This window comes from Mesoplodon mirus, assembly GCF_964341445.2.
Source record: "Mesoplodon mirus genome assembly, chromosome: 11".
NCBI lineage: Eukaryota > Metazoa > Chordata > Mammalia > Artiodactyla > Ziphiidae > Mesoplodon > Mesoplodon mirus.
This window is the reverse complement of record NC_138987.1, coordinates 6,618,681-6,643,330: the sequence shown is the minus strand read 5'-3', so window position 1 is coordinate 6,643,330 and position 24,650 is coordinate 6,618,681. Positions and strand designations below refer to the sequence as shown.

The 24,650-nt window shown below is 40.0% G+C and overlaps 1 protein-coding gene across 2 annotated transcripts in view; it reads right to left on the bottom strand.

Moving 5' to 3' along the window:
- Window positions 1–597: 597 nt before the first annotated feature.
- SYT1 (synaptotagmin 1) overlaps window positions 598–24,650 on the bottom strand; it is a 558,640-nt gene continuing 534,587 nt past the window's right edge. For both annotated transcript variants that reach the window (XM_082636133.1, XM_082636132.1), the window contains exons 11-12: window positions 6,386–6,519; window positions 598–1,625 (exon numbers count right to left, since the gene is read on the bottom strand). In XM_082636133.1, the coding sequence (XP_082492259.1) occupies window positions 1,419–1,625; window positions 6,386–6,519 (341 nt within the window). In that variant the 3' untranslated portion in view covers window positions 598–1,418. The remainder of the gene's footprint in view (window positions 1,626–6,385; window positions 6,520–24,650) is intronic.

Genomic DNA, 24,650 nt, shown 5'->3' with positions numbered 1-24,650 from the left:
TATGGAATGACTAGTAGCTTTTTGTAATAGTGCCAGTTACTACATAATAACACTGAAAACATTTAAAAACGCCTCCTAAATCAAGCATCTAGTATACATAAGAGGTTGCTTCAGTTTTCTAGAACTTGTTCTTGGTTTTGTTTCACCTTTTTTTAAAGGACAAATTAAAACTTATTTACGGAAAAAGAGCATATAAAAAGATCACTAGCTGTCTGTTTTGGCTTAATGGAAGTGCATTCAGAACTATGGCTAATTGTTTTATTTTTTCCTCGTTTGATGGGATTACAATACTGTCTGCTTACCACAAAGTAATTTTGTGTCATAAGCACAGATTGCTGTGTTAAAAATATTCTGCATTCCTTCTAATCTGGTTTTGTATCATAAAATATTTTGTTACAAAGTCTGATGTGCACACCTTCTGAAGTTATGGTAGGTATGAAATCTGGAACAGAATTCACAGGATGCACATTTTGTATAAAGGTGTTAACAGAGAGCTACTTTTTTCTTTTTAAATCGTCAGGCAGTATTTCAGAGATGCTGACTTCTTCTCTCCTCAGCTTCTTTCCCACCCACCCCATCCCCAAACAAATGCACGCGTACACACACACACACACACACACGGAACACCATCATGTCATTACTCTGTATGCAGTAATGTGAAATCATTGACCCCTGTTCAGTTGCTTCCTCGAATGTAAGAGTGAAGCATGACTTGAACTCTGTAGATATGTACAGACAGATGCTATTCTGGTTTGTGGCTATACTTCCTGGAGGTCAGGCTGGATGCTGCTCAGATCATGCTAATTTGCCTGTGAAGAAATTCTCCAAACTTGGATTCATCCACCAAATAGGTGGTGTCAGCGTATCTTGGTGCTCATATGATTCAATAGAAAGCTCAGGTTTAAGTTGTCCTTTAAGATGTCAGTTTCGCTGTACTAGTGCCTTACACGTTGATATTTTTGCTGGAATGCAGACTATACTATATTTACCATATAATATATTATCAGCTCTCCTATATCTCAGTCAATTTACATAGTTTAAAATAGAACATCTTATTAAAAACATCTAGATATACACAGATTAGGAAACGCTTACAACATACAAATACACAAACTAGAAATAAATCTTTAGCATACTGGTATATACAACGGTGTGATACAATAAATAATTTCAGTCATGCTCTATCTACACATCATATTGCTTAAAAGAAGAGTAGATTTGGAGGGCAGTGGTATGACGAAGGGCTTAGGGGCTCTCTACGTTTAAATCTGTGCAAATTAAAACAGGATTTGAAGTACCACTGAATTGTGTTAGGAGTGCATGGCTGGAAAAATGAAAGGACCCATATTACTGAGGTATTTACAGATACTGGCTAAAGAGCACTATGTGGGCCAATGCAGAAAGGCTTCTTCTTCCCTTTACTTCTTGACGGCCAGCATGGCGTCCACTTCCTCCTCTACCTGTAGGGTGTGCCACTGGGCGATGGGTCGCCGGGGGTTGGCCAGCATGTCTGACCAGTGCCGCAGCTCCGCCCCGGTGCTGTTGTAGCCCACGAAGACTTTGCCGATGGCATCGTTCTTCCCGATCTTGTCATAGTCCAAAACAGTGACCACCACTTGCACTTTCTGAAAGAGGACACAAAATAAACGTGAATAATCCGGCTCTAGAGAGAAAGCCCTGCTACCAAGCTTCCTTGAGATCAAAGCAGTTGGAAAGAAGACGACCCAATGTCCAAACACCAGGACAAGGATGAAAATGACCTGAACATGAAAACCCGAGTCCAGTCCCTGCCATTATTACATCATCATCATCTTCTTCAGCATCTTCAAAATACTCAGTAAACATTAATTTTGGCACAATTCTAAGTCTTTCATGGAACTACTCGGTTACAATAGATCCTGTTAACATTGACATGATAGAGATAAGATGCTGAAGCTCAGAGAAGTTAAATCACGTGCCTGAAGTCATATAAGAAATGAGTGGTTTGGTTTCTGGAGTGCATGTTATAAAATACCATGCCTGGCTGCCCATGTCAACTTGTATTCATTTTTTTTTTAAGTCTTTATTGAATTTGTTACAGTATTGCTTCTGTTTTGGTTTTTTGGCCGCGAGGCATGTGGGATTGTAGCTCCCTGACCAGGGATCGAACCTGCACCTCCTGCATTGGAAGGCAAAGTCTTAACCACTGGACCACCAGGGAAGTCCCCTGTATTCACCTTTAAATCCAGTTGTTTCCATTGTTTCATCAGCAAAATTTCTGGCATTAGTACTCAGATCACTTTTTTTTTTTTGGGGGGTACAATTTTCAAAGCAACCATGTATTGCAATCCTATTTCAGGTGGGAAGAGCCAGCATAGTTTTACATAAAACTAATACAGAATTTCAGCTAATCACATGATTATTGTGAGTTTAAAGTGTGACAACAGACTGAAAGTCTTAAAAAAGTAGTAATTAACTAAAGATAATTTTTCTCATTCATAAATTCTCTCAATAAGCATTTATTAAGTAACTGTGTATCCAGCATTGACATCAAATGGAATAACCCTTTAGGCCAACCAAGATTTACTCCAGTGATAGATTCCATTAGGTTGTGAGGGTTTATTTAATGCCTTACTTATTTGAACTGGTGAAAGCAAACCCATACCATTTTGACACGAAAGAAACACTTTTTAAAAGTATGTTTTAGTTCTTCCTAAGTAATGAATTTGCTTAGTCAAAATAGGCAATGGCTCCAATATAGAAACCAAGGGAAAAGATAAAGGAAAAATTTAGAATAAAGTAGAATGTGTAGCACTTGGTGGCCAGAGTCAAAAGAAGCAGAAAATGTAACGATGGAAGCCAGGGCCGGATGAAGATCCTGCCCAGCTGTAGCCCTTTACTGGGCTTTGTACTCTGAGGACTGCATTACTGACGAATGTGCTGAGAGATGTCACCAACATACAGCTTCAGATCAGAGGAAATGATCACTTCTGAAGGTGGAATTTAGAATGTCAAATGCAACACACGGGCAGTAAAGGAAACAAATGTCCACCTTTCCTTATGCAGCCTTGGATTGATTCCATTATCAAGGGAATTACCTACTCACTGGATGGCATTCGAAACCAAGAACAGAATCACCTTGGTTCTGAGCACCTTTTCCAAGCGAATTCATCTGGATGCAGTCGTATTGCAAGGAATGAGGGACAGGGACAGTAGGGTCGTCATGCACAAAAGTAACAAGGATTTTGGAGGTTGGAGTGAATAGTTAGAGAGAATTTTGATTCTTTCACCTAGGAATGTATTGATTAGTAGCAATCAAGACAAAATATCCTTATAAAAGCCTTGGGTTAATGTTTTCAGCTACATATGTAGTCTATACATTTTTTGGTGGGGGGTGGTTTGCAACCTTTTCATATGCTTTTGGAAATCAGCATATTTTGCTTCTCTCAATGTATTTCATATGGATAGAGACAGATAGAAAGACAGACAATCGTATAACCTCAGGGTAAATAAAACCTAAGCCCCTATTATAGCATGTTAAATGCTCAATTATTTTCTCTAGGGAAATGCAAAGACTAGGATAGCAGCCTATTGGGGAAAAGAAGAAAGAAAAGAACACATTGACTTTAGGAGCGGTGAGGAAGGGATGCCGTCAAAGGCATGCTCATTATTTCCATGCCTCGTGGACTCTGTATTGGGCTGAGGTTCTCTCTGTCCTGACAAAATGTTATCTTCTCTGAAAGGCTGCCCCAGAAACCCAGCATACATCTTGTTTTTACTGTGCTTCATGTTCAGTATATTTGCATTTGCTGGAATTTATAGTTGAAAAGGGACACGTATTTCTTTTTTTAAAGGTATAGAATTGTAGCTCAAAAGAGAAGATTTACAATAGGATTTTTCATCTCAATGTCCTGCCTCATATTGGTTTGTGGAATTAAAACACAAAATGCCAGGAGGTGTTAGTTTCCATAGGAATAATGTCTCAGAACTCAAAAAAGAGTTCACTGAATAAGTATTGCAAAATAAATTGTTGGAGAAATTGGATGTCTTAGGTTGCCAGTGGGTCCAAAGCAGTGAGCTCACTGGTTCAGGCTAGTAAACAAGTGACTGGGGACAGGGAATCAGTGTCTTCTGCAACGTCATTTACTTATATAACAGCTATTGAAAGTAAATAAGTATGTACAATCGGCTGCCATGTGAAAATGTATATAAGAAAGGTTATATAAAAACCATGAACTAATGTGAGCATGGTGGGATTACTGATGATTTAAAAAACTGGCTTATATTATACAGTAGCTACTAGCCACATGTAGCTGTTTAAACTTAAATAAATTAAAATTAAAGTTCCTTGTTTACACTAGTGGCTGAGGTGCTCATGACCTACCTATGGCTGGTGGCTACCCTATTGGACAATACCGACGACATTTCCATCCTTACAGAGTTCTGTTGGATAGTGCTGATTTACACATTGGTTTTTTTTTTTTTGCGGTACGCGGGCCTCTCACTGTTGTGGCCTCTCCCGTGGCGGAGCACAGGCTCCGGACGCGCAGGCTCAGCGGCCATGGCTCACGGGCCCAGCTGCTTCGCGGCATGTGGGATCTTCCCGGACCGGGGCACGAACCCGTGTCCCCTGCATCGGCAGGCGGACTCTCAACCACTGTGCCCCCAGGGAAGCCCCTACATATTGTTTTAATCTTATTGTTAGATTCATTTTCTAATACATAAAATGTTAATTTGAATAAAAGACAACATTAGCATCGTGAGTAAGAATGATGGGAACCATTTACTGGGTGTTTGTATGTGCTCAGCACCGTTCCAAATGCTTTTACATGCATAGTCTCACTTTGACATGCATTCTGTTATTATTCCTATTTTATATATGAGACAATTCTAAGCCTCAGTTTCCTTATATGTATATAAAACTGGGGTAATAATGGTACCTTGCTTATAAGGTTATTGTAAGGATTAAATGAGATTATGCAGGTAAAGTGCTTACCTTGGGCCTAGGTACAAAATAAATACACAATAAATGTAGCTATTATATTAGCTTTCTTCATGGAATAAAGCTGTGATTCATTCCTAAGGTACTGTATTTTAAGACTAGGTTAAAAACAAAAATGTGCAACCAAAGAATATTTGCTGCATTTTGTTATTCTGGACCATTAGAAGGTTCCAAGCTGTAGTTTTGATGCCTACCCTTCATCTCTCCTTCAAGTCATGAGCAAACTTCTATAGGACTGAAAAGATAGACCCACATCAATTTTTTTATAAAGTGTAAAAATAGTGTTGCTTTAAGAAATTTGACTCTCTGATACCCATTAAAGATTAGCAAGAATAGGGCTTCCCTGGTAGCGCAGTGGTTGGGAATCTGCCTGCCAATGGAAATCCGCCTGCCAATGCAGGGGACATTGTTTCGAGCCCTGGTCCAGGAAATTCCCACATGCCGCGGGGCAACTAAGTCTGCCAGCCACAACTACTGAAGCCCGTGCTCCGCAAAAAGAGAAGCCACTGCAGTGAGAAGCCCGAGCACTGCAAGGAAGAGTAGCCCCCGCTCTCGGCAACTGGAGAAAGCCCACGCACAGCAACAAAGACCCAACGCAGCCATAAATAAATAAATATTAAAAAAAAACACATTAGCAAGACTAGCCCATAATTAATGGATGCGAACTTTGGATCCAGTAGCCTGACTCTGAGTATGAAGTCAGAAAACCTAAAACTATTGAAGAATGACTAAATAATAAGATCATATGCTATCACTGTGTCTACACGTAGCATCCTAGTTTGAACATGTTAACCACAAGGTCTTTTAATAGGATAATGCCTATCATAACAGATATTATCTAGCAAATTAAGGTTCTGTCTTTACAAAAATAACCATCCATTCCAACTCAGAAACAGGAAGCTGAATTTAAACAATGAAAAATACAACTTAGCCTAATTTTTCTACTGTTAATTATTTTTTAATAGTGAAAGATTAAAGATGCTGCATATTTAGCATCAACCAAAATATTTCCTTTATCGCTACTTTTTTATTTTTTGCTACACAGAGGTGATAATGAGAATTACATATTGTGGCCTGGGAGTAGAGAGTGAACGCTTATTTTCTCTTGACCTTTAACCTTTGTGGATGTACTGTTTGAATTAGTTGAGTGGTTCTGCCGGTGTTCTTTTTCCTACTTTATTCCTGCTCAACAGAATGACAGCTGTTCTTGGCTGATGAATCGATCCTGTGCTGTATATTTTATCATTTCCCTCTTGATGTAGTTTGAGCATTAAATGTGCACGGAACAAGAATAGCAGTTCTAATGGAGGCATATGCACTGATAATTCACAAGATCTGTGTGTTTAATTTATGTGACCTGAAGAAGTGACATTGAATGGGAAGAAAAAATATGTTTGACGTTACCTGGATTTGCTCGAAGGGTACTTCAAAGCTGAATGACTCATTGTAGTAGGGGTTAAGTGTGTTCTTTTTAATCGTTGTCTTTTTCTTCTTCAGCCTCTTGCCATTCTGCATCAGATGAATCTTCACATAAGGATCTGAAAAACAGAAACAAAAACTAGGAAATCAGAGACATATTTTTATATTATAATTTAGCTTATAAAAAGTCCAAGTATTCCTGACAGGAAAATAATTGTGTAGCATGTAGCTCGTATTTTTTTTTTAATTTCAAGCGTTTTTTTTTTTTTTTTTTTTTTTTTGCTGTACGCGGGTCTCTCACTGTTGGGGCCTCTCCCGTTGTGGAGCACAGGCTCCGGACGCGCAGGCTCAGTGGCCATGGCTCACGGGCCTAGCCGCTCCGCGGCATGTGGGATCTTTCCGGACCGGGGCACGAACCCGTGTCCCCTGCATTGGCAGGCGGACTCTCAACCACTGCTCCATCAGGGAAGCCCCAAGTGTTTTTTTATTGAAAGATTTTAAGTAACCTATGGGCCATGTTTTTTTGCCATGATATCTCAATACTTATAGTTGGATTTAGGAGATGAGAGGATTGGTGTGCTGGTTACTCAGCTTTTTGGGAAAAAATAGTCTTGACATGTAGCATTTGCTAATGTCCATGGTACAAATACTCTCAGCATGGCTGATGTCAAGCTAACAGTTTAACAATTGGCTTACTAAATTCCTGAAAATTTAACAATTGGCTCTTGTGAGCTGGCAAAGAACTGGCTTCAGTATATTACTGCATGGGAATGAAAACTCTTGACAGAGAGAGGACAAAGGAGACGTTTCATTCTTTCATTTATTCATTTGCTCAAACAATATTAGTGAAGCCCTAGGAGTATAGCTGTGAACAGATCAGACCATCCCTGTTTTCAGGATGGAACTTCAGACTTGTGGGGGAAATAGACAATACGCTTAAAGAAAAGAAATACATATGAAATTCTAAGTTGAGAAGAGTGCTCTGGAAGGAAAGAGCAGAGAGATGTATGATAGAGACCCCCAGAGGTATGGCGAGTCTAAGGGAAGAATGGAATTCTTATACTTAGATCACTCACGTAAGGCCTTTCTGCAGAGGTAACATTTAAAGTAAGATGTGAATATTGAAGGGTGACAAGAGGCCACATGTCTGAGTGTGTGTGTGAGTGTGTGAGTGTATGTGTGTGCGCGCATGTGTGTGTGTGTGTGTGTGTGTGTGTGTGTGTGTGTGTATGAGACAGAGAGAAAGAGAGATAACCAGGATCTGTGCCAGAACATTTCTAGGTAGAGAAGAGCTTCAAGGATTCAGGGAGAAGAGAATAAGCTGGTAGCACACACAGAGGTAATGAGAAAAGGAGCAGACAGATTCCCTTAGCAGTTTCCTCAAAGCCTCATTAGGTAAAGGTAAAGTAATAAGTAAGTCACTGGAGGGGAAAGACGATTCTCATTACTAACAGATGAATGACCTCCCTTAGGTTATTAAGAACCAGTACCCAGGTTTGATAGTAAAATCTACTGTTTTCTTCAACATTTTTCCATCGGATATGTAATACATGTTTACTATAGAAAAAATATCAGGAAGCAATGATAAACAAAAAGAGGAAGAAATTTTAAATCATCCATGATTTTACTCCCCTAAAATAACCACTGCCAAGCCTTCCAAAATTACTTTCCTTTCTTTCAGAATGTGTAGAGCTGGGAGAAACTTTACAGATAATCTAGTTTAATGCCCACATATTGTACTTTTAGAAGATAAAACTGCAGACCAGCAAAGGTGGTTTTTATCTCCTCTTCCTATCCCCTAGTAGAACATAACTCCTGACGGACAGAAACTTTGTCTGTCGTATTCACTAACTGAATTTACTAAACAGTACCTGGCAGTATACAATTTTTGTTGACTGAATCAGAGGAACTTGTTGAGGGCTGGCCTCATAATCTGGGTCTCCTGATTCTTAGTCCTGTCTTCTTCCCACGGCCCCAAAGCCCACATTACTTGAATATGTGTTGTTTGGGGTTTTTGTTTTTAATGTTACATCCAGTCAGGGGGCTCGTAATGAAGATATTCATCAAAATGAAGAATATCTTTAAAAGCCAGACCAAGTGATGAGAAACCAAGTCTATCAACTACATAGTTGATCAGTTAAAAAAAATGCACTGTAAATAATTGCCAATGAAGGGGGAAAAAGGCCCTTTTTACTGATAATCCATCTTGCTGTTCACAGGCAACTCTGATTTTTGGTTCAGAGACCTTGTTTGCTTATGAAGTTCTCTGGGTCCTCCATCCCAGCCCCTTGTACTTTTTCAAAGATGGTCAAGTCTCCAGTTGCTCCTTGGCACTGACAAAATACCCAAATACTAAATACTCACAAATATATGTTTATGGCTCCTGTGTTCATGTGTTGAAACTTCATCAACTTAACTAAGGCACAGGGTTTTGCAAGAAAAGCACAGTGACTATCTGTTTATTCATTTAACACAGTGTATGACAAGAAAATTCCTTGTGCATCTGCCATATGAGCAAGCAAATTAAAAACCCAACAAGATAATTTCAGATTTCAACATGAACTCTGACGTGATGTGATCAATGCCTGGGGGAGAACAAGGTAATTTAGAAAAACTGATCAGCAAGGTTCTCACTGAGGAGGCCAGGTCTGAGCTCAAAACCGAATTACAGGAAGGAGTGAGTCATTGGTAGATGTGGTGGAAGCTTGAACCCGTCAGAAGGAGCAGCACATGCAGAGCCCTAAGGTGCTTGTCCTTCTGTGCGTCTACAGAACAAGAAGGCAAGGTGGGGACAGGTAGGCGGTGAGGTCACAGAGGTAACACTGCTGGCCTCCCTCCTTCAAAAGCAGAATCTGCCACGTCTGACCATGATTCAGACATATTCTATCATTTCCTGATACTTACAAGAGGGGACAGGGGGCTGGAGGAGGAGCAGGTATGGGGCTGCTATGGATGGGCAGAGTTAGTCTTCGCCTTTGCAGATCCATCCTCATACAGGTACCAAAGCAACTTACTTTACAGGCAAAAGCCCCGTCTTAATCATAACCAAGACTGACAGTCACTTAGAGCTTATTCTTTTCTTTTCCTCCCCATTTTTATTGAGATATAATTGACATGTAACATTGTGTAAGTTTAAGATGTACAATGTGATGACTTGATATACATATATATGTGAGGTGGCGACCGCAAGAAGGTTAGTTAACACATTTATCACCGCACATAATTATAGTATTTTTGTGTGTGTGGTGAGAAGATTTAAGCCCTACTCTCGTAGCAACTTTCAAGTATACGACACAGCATTGTCACCATGCTGTACGTTAGATCCCCAGAACTTATTCATCTTATAACTAGAAGTTTGTATCCCTTGATCAATGTCTCCTCATTTCCCTCACTCCTCAGCTCCTGGCAACCACTATTCTATGCTCTTTTTCTATGAGTTTGGCTTTTTAATAGAGTCTACATCCACATATAAGAGAGATAATGCAGTATTTGTCTTTCTCTGTCTGACTTATTTCACTTAGTATAACACCCTCAAGGTCCATCCATGATGTCAAAAATGGCAGATTTCCTTCTTTTTGGTGGCTGAATAATCATCTATTTTATATATACCACACTTTCATTATCCATTTATCTGTTGATGAACACTTAGGTTGTTTCCATGTCTTGGCAGTTGTGAATAATGCTGCAGTGGGCACATGGGAATGCAGATATCTTTTTGAGAGAGTGATTTCATTTACTTCTGATGCATACCCAGGAGTAGAACTGCTGGATTATATGGTATCTCTACTTTTAATTTTTTTGAGGAACCTCCATACTGTTTTCCATACTGGCTGCACCAATTTATGTTCCCACCAACAGTGCATGAGGGTTCCCTGTTCTCCACATCTTGCAAGCACTTGTTATCTCTTGTCTTGTTGATAATAGCCATTCTAGTAGGTTTGAGGTGATATCTCACTATGGCTTTGATTTGTATTTCCCTGATTATTAGTGATATTGGAACATTTTTCCATGTACCTGTTGGCCATTTATGTATCTTCTCTGTAAAAATATCATTCATAACTTCTGCCCATTTTTAATGGATTTTTAAAAATTTATTTTTATTTTTTGCTATTAAGATGTATGAGTTTCTTATATATTTTGGATATTAACCCCTTATCCAATATATGGTCTGCAAATATTTTCTCCCACTCCACAGGTTGTCAGATGTCTTACTCTTTTTCAACTTTTGTGCCTGGATAAGTCTTGACTGTCTGAGCCTGATAGGTTATGTACCCAAGGTGGTCACATTTGAGCATCTTCATGGTTCACTCATCCAAAGTCTTACATTGTGTCTCCATTTTCTCCAGTCTTCTCCATTTTCATCTACTCTTTGATTGGCTTGATTTCCTAAGTGTCCTCTGGTTGAAGTCTTGCCCTGAATTCTGGTACCTTTGGAGATGGTCCTAATCCCTTGATTAGTTCATTAGTAACTTCTTTGGGGATCTAGACCTGGCTCCTGTCTCCCTAACTATGGCTGAGTCTTCTAAATGGAAACATACCCACCTAACTATGAGATACCCATCATGCTTTAAGTACACACACGTTTTTTGTAGTAAGGATCACCTCTCCTGCAGAGTAAGACCCGTATAATTAAATTTGTTCTGTTTTAGGGGCTGTTCCGCAAAGCAAATCCTTGTCAATTCAGAGTTTCTTAGTGGCTTAGAAATCCTGATCATTGCGTAATAAGACATAATTTTATGGAAATGATAAATAGGCTGTAATGAGACTCCCTAATGCTGCTTTTCCTGAGTACAACTGCTGGACACCACGCATGGCATTCAAACATCTGTTAGGTTTTTGTAAACATGTAAATAGCATGGGGAAATATGCAAGCTACAAAGTTGGGCTACTGTCCTCAGGGACTCCATACCTCTATGGCTGCACTGCTTTATTCTGTCCCCAAAACAAGCACTCATGGAACCTTTCATCATCTAAATACTGACAACGCTTCTTCAACACCATTTAGATAATCCCTGTTGCCACTGAAACAGGTGCAAGACTTGGGACGGTTTGCTTCATTTTTTTTTTTTTTCTTTTTTTTTTTTTGCTGTACACAGGCCTCTCAGTGCTGTGGCCTCTCCCGTTGCGGAGCACAGGCTCTGGACACGCAGGCTCAGCGGCCATGGCTCACGGGCCCAGCCGCTCCGCGGCATGTAGGATCTTCCAGGACCGGGGCACGAACCCGTGTCCCCTGCCTCGGCAGGCGGACTCTCAACCACTGCGCCACCAGGGAAGCCCCAGTTTGCTTCTTTTATTTGTTTAATTTATCTTAAGAAGGGTTAGCGTCTTTTTGCTTTTCAAACGGTGGTAGAAAGGAAGGGCTCTTTTCCGATGTCTGTCTAGTCTCTAATAGTACATGAGCGTAACTGTTCGATTCTGGAAAATGATGGACTGGCATCGGAAAGAAGGTTCTTTATTCCCAATAGTAAACTACAGGTACAAAGAGTGCAGATTCATTGCCTCACTTTGGATGATTTTCAGGCCTGTCGTTTGGTTTTGTTGTCACTGTGACACTGCTACCTTCAGTCGCCATTCGTCGGCTCTCTTTTCGTCTGAGGTCAGCCTAACTGAACTTCATCTCCTTTCTGTCATAATAGCTGTTATGACTTGGTGGTATTTTAGGACGCTGTAATGAAGTCACCACCCTCAAACTTTTATATGTTGACAAGCCTCTTTAACATACAACATTTTTTTTGTCCCTAACGTTCACAATTATGGAAGGCAGAAAAACAGCTCTCCCAAAAGATGTCCACATCTTAAACCTTGGAATTTGTGAATATGTTACCTTATATAGCAAAAGGGACTTCGCAGATGTAATTAAGGTTAAGGATCTTGAGATGACGGGATTACCTAAGAGGGCAAAATCTAATCACATGGGTCCTTAAAAACAGAGAACCTTTCCTGACTGTGGTCAGAAAGAGAGGTGACAATAGAAGAAGGGTAAGAGACAAGCTACACTACTGGCTTTTAAGATGGCTACACTGCCTCAGAATGCAGTAGGCCTCTAAAAGCTGGAAAAGGATTCTCGCCTGGATCCTCCAGGAAGGAACGCGACCCTTCCGACACCTTGATTTTAGCCCAGTGACACCTGTGTAAGACGTCTATAGAATTATAAGATAATAAATATGTATTGTTTTAAACATTAAGTTTTTGATTGTTTATCATGGCGGCAGCAAAAAACTAATACAACAACCAAAGCTGAAGGGATAATTCTGTTGTTTATCTAGCAAGGTTTGATGATGAAAGTCAAGTTTAAATAGGTCTAGAAAACAATCTTTTGGAAAAAAATTGATATTTTTTTCCAATCTTCTAAAAATTATTACATTGTTCCTCAAAACAAAATCCTTCAAAAAAGTATTTTTTAATTAAAAAAAGTTAACACAGAGCATGCAACCAGAAGATAACAGTTACGTACAGATGTTTCAGGATCCATGGTAAAATTAGTAAAAATGGATGAAATCTTAGCTGAGAATAATTTTTACAGTAAGATCCATTACAAGGTTTAATATAATAACGTTCCTTTATGTTTGTAGGGTACTTTAAGATCATATACATATATGTTAGGTATATATATATAAATTATATCATCTCCTTTAATCCTTACAACAATCCCAGTGAGGGAACTGGGGCTTGGAAAGGCTAATTTTTTTCCCCAAGAACTCAAACCAAGGTCCTATGACTCTGAACCTACTGCTCTTTGTGATACATTGAAGAAGTAATTTCGTATAGTGTTTATAGATAGAGACTCTGGAGCCAGATTAACTTCAATCTCAGCTGTGGTTTGGGCAAGTTATTTAAGCTCTGTGTGCCATAGGTCCTTCACCTTAAAGTGATGAGAATGATAACACCTTGCTCAGAGAGTTGGGAAGATTAAATTGAGTTTCTACAGGGAAGGTGCTTCAAAATGTGCCCGGAACATATTGTTATTAATGATCAATGTTTATTATTGTGTCATGAAGGGGCTGAGCTCTAAGTCAGCCTCTATGTGTCAGACTCTCCCCCAACTCACGTTGCAGAACTGGTGCCCACCATGAGCAAATGGGAAGAAGTCATTCCATTGGCTGCAAGAATAAGCCAAGCTGCCCCAAGTGTCAGGTTTACTTCTGGAAAGAAGCAAACCCATGCTAAGCAACTGGTTCATTAATGAAGCATTTAATCATGTATGGTATGAAAGAGAAGGGAAGGGTTTCTTTCATTTCTACCTGTATAAGTGGTCTTGAGGTGTGAGGTGGGAAACTAACTCAGCATCCTGTATAGTTTCCTCTTGTTCCTGAAGTCAAGACATCAGATTACACAGAGCTGAAAAGTTAATCTGGAGAGTTCTAAGTGGAGTCTTATTACTGAGGCTCTAGGATAGTGTGAGTCAAAACTATGATTTATGGAGATTTCTTTCCAGATATTGAGGCCAGCTAGTGTGGATATACTTGGGCATATTATGGATGCAGTATCTACTTTCTTGATGCTGCTCAAAATGAGGAAACAGAAAAGGAGGCCCTCGGCTTTGAGATTTATTGTCGTTGTTGGGAATATAGTAATGCCTATTGGTTGCTGGAGAGAGGTAGTATCTATACCTCCTCCCTTTTTCTGTTAATTCCTTTCTATCATGAAAAAAATTTATGGTCTGGTTTCTTCCTTCTGCTTCCATCTAGCCTTAGAACTCCTCCTTTCTTTTTTTCCACTCTTTCCAATCCAGAGCAAGGGATAGGAAATCAATGCGTTAAAGCTACAGTGAGATGATTTGCTAAGTCACTTATTACACCTCACCTCCTAGGCAGTGGAGGCTCGGGAGCAGTGACTTTGCCATGTGAAAGGAGTGCAGAGGACCCTAGGTTGGTGGCCAAATGAGTGCTTTGGTCTCAGTGGCCATATTCAGGGATGAGGCTGTAGACTGCCTTTGACTGGTTAGGTGATTACTTGGTCAGCTCCAGCTTATGAGCAATTCTGAAGGTGAAAGGGCCATTTTCTGCCCGTTGGGCAGCCTCTTCTGAATATAATTTGTGGGCTGGACCGACGATGGTCTGGTGCCAATCTTCTTCTTTCATTTCGTCCCTGTTCAGGCATTAATTTTGAGTGGAAGACCTCTCACACATATTTTTCACATTAAGTGGTAGGAGTTTCCTTTCTGAAGGATTTCTTCCCACAACCAATTCCTAGTAGTCTGATCTGGCCCTGATGCTCCAATATTTAGCTCTAGCCACCACCTACACATAGCCCTTTAGGCATTGCATCCCATCCCACTCATCTCCATCTGATCTACCCTGGATGCACTGAATCCGCCATCCTCTTTTGGTCAGGGAGTAAGAAGAGTGATGACACATACATGCCCCTGTTTTCTTGCTTTTCCAGACTTCTCTACCATCCACCTTGCTGTACAAAGGCTTGATTGATTTGATGGCTTTGTCTATGGAAGGGATGGAAATGGGGAGGTTGGGCATGGCAATCAAAAGAGGGTGGAGTCTTATAAGAAGAGACATAAGAGAGATGATCTTTCTCTCTGCCATGTGAAGATACAATGAGGAGAGTTGTAAACGAGGAAGAGAGCCTTCCCTAAGAACCCAACCATGCTGTTACCCTGATCTCTGACTTTCAGCCTCCAGAACTGTGAGAAATAAATGTTTGTTATTTACGCCACCCAGTCTGTGGTATTCTGTTACAGCAGAGCCCTACCTGTCTGTCTATCTATCTATCTCCAGACTAAGATAGCGCTCTTCCCACTAAACTCTCCCTTGGTCCCCTCTTTTTCTCTCTGACCATTACTGATACTTCTTCATTTTCTCCTCTCCCGTCATCTGCCCCAAGACTCTCAAGTTTAATCACATTTGATATTATTTTAGCGCATGTTTAATGGGATTTTTCTCTACACTGCTTTTCTCAGACACCCTGCAGTACAACCTTACGATTTCAATATTACTTCCACCTCAGTTAAACAGCTTCTGGCCACAGAGTCTGGCACTGGAATGTAATGTTTTCACAAACACTGGTGTCCCTGGCACAGTTTCAACATGTAGAGATGCATTCCCAAAAAAGGATATAGAGTAACCTTGGAGGAAGACTTTGGAACTAAGTATGAAATTCAGTAAGTTGTTTTCCTTCAATTATAGGGACACCATGTTGGGTGAGCTTTGCAGAAACGTAAGTGCAGCCCACAAGCTGTACTATAAGGCCATAACTATAACTCTCTCAGCTCTTTTATCCTTGGGACAGAAACCTACTGAGCTCATTACCTCCCCTGTTGGCCTGTTCTTGTGTCATGAGTCCAGCCTGATTTGGGGCCATCTTTGATTCCTCCTTTTCCACCTCCCGTGAAGAGTGAGCCACCACATCCTACCAACTTCCCTTCGCCTTGTCACTCTTGTTGGTTCTCTCTAACTTGTTGCCACATCTCAGGATCAGAAATCCAATCTCTCTTGCTACCATGCCATCAATGTCAAACTAGTCTTCCTATAATTGCTAAAATGACATTTCATCACACTAGCTCCCTCATTAAAAGCCTTTCATGACTTGCCAATGTAAAACAATTCCAAACTCTACCATAGCATTCACAGCCCATCCTAACTTCCTCATCTCATTTCCACAAACCCTGTGCTCCACTCCTGGTCAATACTTACTCATCCTCACAGAGAACTGAATGCCCCGTCTTTGAACTGCCTGTCCTTTAGCCTGAGATGCTTTCTTTTCCCATTGTAAATGTGGTTTAAAAGTCATCTCTTCCCTGAAGATTTTACTGATGATTTTGTCAGTCAGAACCTTCAGACAAACCTTTCTCTGCCCTGCAGCATTTTCTTTTGTACTATTGCAAAGCATACATCTCTTTCTTTTCTGGTATTGGAGGACTTCTGTGGTTATCTAATAACATAAGAACAATATTCTTGTGGGAAAATGTGTTTTGAATTCAGAACTATTGGCTTCAGAATGAATTCTGGGAAGACTACCTCCTTGTCACAAGGGGGGCCCTTCCATTACTATTCCATACTCTACTCTAATACCCAGGAACAGTGTCACCCACTTCTTCCCTTAGGCAGTTCTAATGTCCAATTATGCCAACTTCATAGAAATATAATTGCAAAACAGCTGGCTGTAAGCAATGATCCTTTTGTGTGAGATATAAAGGGGCCACTAAAGGCTTTTTGTATTTACAACGAGAACTAGAAAGCAGCAGTTCAAAGCTGAATAATGCAAGATGCCTGCAGTTTTCATCTTGACAATTTTGCATAATTATACTGTCTTTTTCTTAACTACCACAGTGACCGTGGGCCCTTGTAACCATGGCCTTTCCATTTCAACCAAAGACTTGTTATGAAACAGCTTCATTTCAGCTGTTTGGTTCAATCCCTTCTGAGCCAGTACCCAGCTTCTGAGCAACTTTAGGTATCATTCCTTTCACCTGCCTGCCCCCCAGCCCACTCCGTGGATAATGCTCAGTAAATTTCAACTTATCGTGTTGGAAGAGGAAAGTAGCACTTTTATCAAGTAAGGTCCCAAATTTCAAGTGACTGAAAACTCATTTCAGTCCACCACGTATGGTGGAAAAGTCCAGAAGTAGGGCTGTGTGGCAAAGATTAATTGTCCCCTAAAATCCTTTTCTCCCTTCTTTTTATTTTAAAAGATGTATAAAATTTATTTATTGTTTTTGGCTGGGTGGTGCAGCTTGAGGGATGTTAGTTCCCCCACCAGGGATTGAACCCGGGCCCTTGGCAGTGAGAGCGTGGAGTCCTAACTGCTGGACTGCCGGGGAATTCCCTCCCCTCCTTTTTCTTTAGCAATGAAACTCCTAAGTTTTACCTGGGCACCATTTCATCCAGCTAGAAATATTTCTCCCAGACTCTCTTACAACTCAGTATGGCCAAATAAGTAACTTTGGCTATTGGAAGTGAATGGAAGTGTTGTGTGTGAACTCCATAGCATATCTTTAAAACAGTGGCTCTCAATGGAGGGGCTATTTCATCTCCCAGACATTTTGCAATGTCTGGGGAGATGTTTGATTGTCATAACTTCAGGGAGTGATATGGGCCTTAAGTGGGTAGAGGCCAGGGATTCTGCTAAACATCCTACAATGTATAGGACAGCTCTTAACAGTAAAGAATCATCACCTCCAAAATATCGATAGAGCTAAAATTGGTAAATCCTACCTTAAAATAAGCTTCACACCCTCCACTTTTCATTTCTTTTTTCTTGCAGCTGAAACATGGATGATATGGGAGGGCAGTGAACCAGCTTTTACCCTGCAACATGAAGTCAGTACTCCAGGGGAACTGGACAACAAGGTAGGAAGATCTTGGGTTCCTAAATGACCTCACAGCCCCAAACTGCCTACCAGTCTTGCCCACCCCCCCACCTATGGACATGAGGGAGATAAAGAATTTCAAATAGCAGTTCTATCTTTTGGAGCCTCTTTGTTACAGCAGTTCCATCTGCTCCCTATTTAATACAGAGTCAACAATATCAAGGTCCCAGGTTTGCCTGTGTCTCTACTGTTTTCTACAGAGTCCTTTGCAAATTCCACATGGTGGCCTCCCCAAGATATCCTAGGCTTTTCTCTTAAGGATGTAGATGACTGTACCAGCTTCAAGTCTCATATCATCACACTATACCATCCAAAGGAAAGAGAATCTACATCAGAATCCCCAGGAAAAGTCCCAAGTTCACTCTGATTGGACAAACATAGATGAAATGTCAACCCTATATTAATCCCTGTGTTGAAGATGATGTGATGAGCTAAGGCTGGCTTAGTCCTGGGTCATGTGCCCATCCCCAAACCAATCAGGAGTGCCAGGAATCCTACCTTTGGAGTTGGGGGTAGGTGCAACTCTAGCCTAAGTACAAGGCTAAGAATAGAAGAATATGGTAGTTCCTCAAACAGGAATTAGAAGGCCCTTACCAAGAATGCTGGGAATAGAAGCTGGGAGGCAACCAACCAATGTTTATAGAGTTTCTCAACCTAGGGTCTTGAGGATTCCATCTCTGTCTAAACTTAAAAGTGTGCATACACTTATTTTCAGAGAGACATTCCTTTCCACTTGAGATCAAATTCCTAGGAATGAGCCATTAAGTGCTTGTAAAAAGTGGTCCATGACATGAAACTTACTTTTTTTCCTAGAAGAATGCAGAAAAGTATACGTTTATATGTCTTACAGTAGACAGATAAATCTAATTATCATTGAATTAAGCTGCCATATCAGTATTACAAAAAAAAAGTGATCTAGCAGTAGCAGAGACAGCAGAGCTAAAACATGGCAGATTTAGGATTTAGAGTTTCCTTGCCAACTGCAGCTTTCTCTTGTACTGACGGAGTATTTCGTCAGTAAGCCAATCATTAAACAGTATACAAATAAATAGTAATAGGGTTCACAGAGCAGACAATTTCCATTTCCATCACTGGCAGTTACAACACATTTACTTGCCAGGGGTCTTTATAAATAATTTACAAGTACTTAGAGAAGACTACATTGAAGAACTTATGTGTCTTTATAGTTTAAAATGCTCCCTGTAATGTTATAGGAAGGATGCAGCATTAAAAATATATTCCGGGAAAATTTTCCTCTGAGCCCACAATTGAAAAATGAATTTACATTATTTAAGTTCAGTGTTTGCTAGAAGAAAACAACATGACATAAGTGACTGCCACAGAGAAAAGCAACCTCATTGTAGTGAGACATTATAAAATAGCAAAGGCTGATTTAGCTCATTAATGGCGGCAGAGTGCTTTGATGAGACAAAATACATAAGCGCAAAATGCTATTGTTATGAATTAAGTGGAAAGCATTTTTGGTCGTGGTAGAGGAAGCCACTGAATTCCAACAGTCATTTTTGTTGTTGCCAAAGTGGACTGTACGTGACCGCCAGCCTCTTGACTAAAAGTGTGGGAATGCATGAACAAAACCTATGGAGTAGGACTACAGCCAAGAAAGATTTTCCAGATGTGCGTTTATGGGCAAGTAAGAGAACAGTGTGAGGGTTTGAGCTCCACCCTTGGTAGAGGAAGGGGTTCACTGTGTTTGCAAAACCCAAATCTTTCCTTTTCAGTATTGAAGGTGAAATTCTTCATCTGTAATTCAACCCTCTTCTTCCTGAACTTTGGAAAATCTTTTAGGAAGGGCAAACACATGAGACTAGGAACGGTAGTAATTATGTTTGATTCTTTCTGGATGACTACAAAGAGTTTCATGGAATGACCATGTATAAACTGTTTGTATGAGCTGATTGGAAAAACAAAAACAGTCAAAGGATTCAGCAAAGCAAACAAAATTGCAAACAGCAAATTTGACTTTTTTCTTTCTTTTTTTGGATATTTGGGCTTAGCCTCTTATTTATGCCAGATGAAAGATCACTAGTAAGATACTTTCTTCCTTTCTTTCTTTCCCTTTCTTTCCTCCTTTTTTTTTTTTTTTTAACAATTATTAGACACTTCTACTTGATAACATTGGTAACTGGATAACATTGCTGGGATTTTTAAGCACATGCAATATGGCAATAAATGGATGCTCCTCCTTATCCATATAGAGAAGGTTTCCAGGCAATTCAGCCTGAGTTCAAAACAAAAACAATGTGAGAATAGAGGTGCTCTTACACTTAATATGACTGAACAGGGTTAGTGCTCTGTGGTGGGGTTACTTCAGCTTCACCCAGTTCTCACACTGATTCAGCCAGAATGGATTTCACTCTCATTAACTCCCTATTCCTTGCATGTACTTGCTTTAAAATATCTATGCGTCTTCTAGACATTTTGCAGTCCAAATACTAGAAAGTTTATGGACTGAGCCTATCTAAGGATAATGGAGGGAGAGATTTGGAAATGTTTCCATAGGGAGTGGAGGAATCTCTCTTCATGTCCTCACTTTGAATTCCTTCTAGAACTTGTCAGGTGCCTGGGTCTGTCTCCTAGGGAGTGGGGGAATGGCCCCTACATTTTCTTCATTGGAAATGTCTCACTGCTTCTTTCTCTGCTTGAGAAAGGAGATGAATTCATGATCTCAGGAAGGGTTCTTTTTCCTTGCTGTCCCCCTCCTGCCTTTAAGTGACATCGTTAAGCAGGCCGACCTGGAATAGGATGAACAAAGTGGCTTTCATTTTCTTCTAAAAAGGAGATAATGGTTTTTAAGACTCAGAATATTGCTGATAACTCACACTTTCCACCTTTGGTTTGAGATTTTACAGTATGAATAATGCATATGCCCTATTTTAAAAAGACACAAAACTTTGAACACCGTGGTTGGCTTGTTACTAAGTTTCCTTACATAAATGTTGATTTCCTTTATCCTTCTGGAGAGGTATTTTATTTTGGTTCGTTGATGGCCACATATGGTTCTATTTTATAAAGCTGTGAAACTCTGTTCGAAATCAGCTGGGGCTCTGCATGTCAAGAAGATACGTAGCTTTGCAAGAGAGATCAACTTCTACCTTGGTAACCTGGTTTTCTTACAATATTGAAAGGAGAAAATAAAAATAAACTATGACTTCAATATTATACTGCATATAAGAAAATGACAAGGAGTAATATAATTCTGTGGTGATTTTACTGCTTTTTATGAAGCAAATTTGTGATTAAAGTCAATCACAGCCTATCAGTATTTCAGATCTCAGTAAAAACTCACAATAATGTTATTGTACACACTGATTTCTACGGAATTGACATCACCTAAGATTCTTCATCCCTAAATCTGGGAGAAGTGAGAGTTGGGGTGTTAGGGTTAGTCAAATTCTTTATATAGAATATTTGGTTTCTATGGATCAGTTTAATTCTTTGCAAGATTCCAGAGCCACACACTAAATAGCCACGGAGGTGGCCCAGAGGTATAAATGTTAGGACTGCTCTTATTTTCTCCACATTTTCCATTTTCTTGAATCATAGATATTCTACAGGCTGACATCTTTCACTCTGATGACTTTTGGTTTAATATAACTTAAGTGGTTATTCCATTTTTCTTGGTATTATTCCTTAGTTCTGTGGTACAGAATTCACTCATTGATTCATCCATTCATTTATTTATTCACCTGCTCAGTCTCTCATTTACTGAATGCCTATTATGTGCCAGGCATTTATCTTTTAGCCAGTGTCCCATTCAATCCTGTACCCTCATGCTTGACACAGAGCCTGGCACATGGTAGAATCCAGTAAATATCTGCTAAATGATCGCATCAGTCAGTGAGGTATAAATATCTGTTGAGCAAACTCTTAGGGAAGAGAGTGAGGGGATACAGAAAACTATAGAACCTAGTTTGTTCTTCAAAGAGCTCACATTTGGTTGGGAGGAGGAGACAGAAATTCCTGAAAAGTTAAGTTTAAATCAACTCAATCTTTTGTAGTAGGAAAGATAGCGTAAGACAGTGGAGGTTTTCTTGCTAAATGATTTGTATGGCAGTGACAGTGAGAGGAATTTGGAGCAGATGGACACCCTTCACTCGGTTGGAAACACTTAGTTTGAATTCAAGGCTCTACACGTAGGGAGTCCAAACGAATGTCACAAAGAGAGAAGTAACCTTTTGTTAGTTCTAAACAAGACCAGCTCTTATGTCCTCTTTTCATTCCACCTCCATATATAGATGTACAATTTCACAAAACACCATACAGTGATATTTGGATGGTGTTTTTGCTTGTGTAGAGAAGGAATGAGGTCACTAGATGGACTGCCTTTCTTTGAACTTGTTTTTTTCCCTTGGCCTTTTCCAGCCTTCCTGAGCATAATGGAATTTCATGGTTACCCTAAAGTGATTTTCATAAATAGGCAACCCATACATCTTAAGGCGGTTTAAATGAAATGGCATTTTGTGTGATATGCAGGATTTTATAAGTAATAGGATGCATATATACCTGCCTGTAACATTTGCAGGGCCCAGGTTAAAACTTCAAATGCAAGTCCATATACCATATGTCTAAATTGTTAAATGTTATAAACTAAAACACAAACTGTTAAAATATGTAGTTTCTATTCTCATATCTTAACACATAACAACTAGGAAATCCAGCTTTAAATCAAGAGTTCTCAGACTCCTTGGGGTTCAGCAATGGAAACGGCCCCCTTTTTCTCCTCGCTAAACTCCCCCACACACCATAAGAAGTTTCACGTACACCTATGGGGACGCCCCAGCCTGCATGTCCCCCAAAACTGCTCTTTAGCCATCCCTCAGCCATGGGGTAGGCACTTGCCTTCAGGCGGTCATATTTGGGGGAAAAAAATCTTCAAAGACCTCGTGAATATACTTGAGATCATTTTGGCAGGGAACATTGGATCTGAGGTACCCAGAGCCCGGTCTAGAATGCAGAGTTGGGTGCAGCCCCTAGAGGAGCATGTTCTGTTCTGTTGGTCCTGAGGATTCTTCATCCCCTGGACATGTAGATAGACGAGGACCACAGTAGGGTCTCTAAACTCTGGGTTCCAGGGCACGGTCCCTTCTTGCCCACATCCAAGGCCTCTACTGCATATTCTTTCTGATTAAAAGAAAAATTCTTAGCAGGCACTTTATTTTTCACTCTCTGTATTTTATCTCATTTATTCTTCGTGGCCACCCCGAGAGAGAGGTTTCATTACCTCCATTTTAAAGCTGAGGGACCTGAGACTAAGTGATGGGTCCGTGGTCAGACAGTTAATATCAATGATCATAGAAACCCTGCGACTTTGAACATTCATCCTAATCTAACATTCAGACACTTGATCAGTTTTAGACTCTATACATTGTACAAGGAAGGATGATTAAAACATGATATAACTCCTTACATGGTTTTCAATCCAGTAATTATACTGTAAGTTTAATGTTCACATTTCTTAACTAGACTAACAGACCCTGAATGATCTGGCTCATACCTACCTCTTCAGTTTCATCTCTCAGGATACTCCCCCTGCTGCTCCAGCCCTTTCAGCACCTTGAATACACCGTGTTTCATCCCTCTTTGGGGCCACATGCCTGAAATGCCACCTCTTCATGCCCCTACCCTATACCTCTGTAATTAAGCTCAGCTCTATATCATTTCTTCGTGGAAACGTTTTGACTCTCCATTTTAAAGCAGCTTCTCTCTTTATAATCTTCATTAAGGATGACTATCGATCACTGAAAGGATGGCAAATGGGACTTGGTGAGAACAGCCCATTTACCCAGTAACCCTTTCCCCAAGCTTCTCATCAGAAACACTCTAACCGGTGCTGCTCTGGATTGAATAGAACTTGACAGAAATGGCCAGCTGGAATAATTGTAGTGAGTTAATCTCATGATTTACATCACTGGCAATGCAGGACATGAGTTTTCTTAGAGCAGAGGGAATAAAGTCATGAACTCTTTTTGGAGAAAAGCTATTCCATATCGTCCTTCAGAAGATTTTGCCTTGTTTGTAAAGCAAGTTTATCTAGCGAAAGGCCATGAAATATGTTTTTTCCCTTGAATAACCACCTGTGGTACGGATGAGGTTAGAACATTCCGTTCTCATTCCTCCCAGTTTAGAATCAGGGTGGGAAGGATGGCGAGTGTTAAACGTTAAGAACTGTCATCCCTAGGAGTGAAGATTAGACACAAAGCAAATATTCTAATGCAAGTTCATGATTTGCCTTGAAAGGCCATCCCAGAGAATGCAGAGTGAATTAATTTAGTGGCATTGTTGGGCAGAGTCAGAGGTCTGATTCTGAATCTTTTTGGAAATATTCTGGATGATTTGGATGCAAGCCTAGATTCAAAAGGGTTAATTCTTACCAAGCAGCGCTGGATATGCAGATACTTCAAACAACTCACAACTTGTTACTTCAGCTGAAAGCCATTTTAAAGGGACAGTTAAATATCTTTATTGAATAAATGAATAAGAGGGAAGACATTATGTTCTAAGACCATTTATGGTCTCTGAATTAAATAGAAAATCTCTCTGTGTTTTTAATGCCTCTTTTAGGACATGGCATAAATGAGTCAAAGGCCGTATACCAATAAGCAACGTTAATGCTTTTTCAGTAAAACCGTTCCTAACAACTCAGATGGAGAGAAGTCAACATTTTACAGGATCAGTTTGAATAATATAGTGTTAGATTTTAGGAGTTAAAATTTAGCTAAAAAATTATTAATTAAACTATCAGTGTATTTCCCTCAAAAATATTGAAAGAGAAAGAGTTATATTTAGTCAAATGGAAGAAAATTTTCTTACACTGGCATTTTCAACATGGCAGTCAGAACAGTCCGAAGAATTTAATTAGGGAACTAATATGAATTTGATATTTGCCCTCAGTTCAGAGTGATGCGA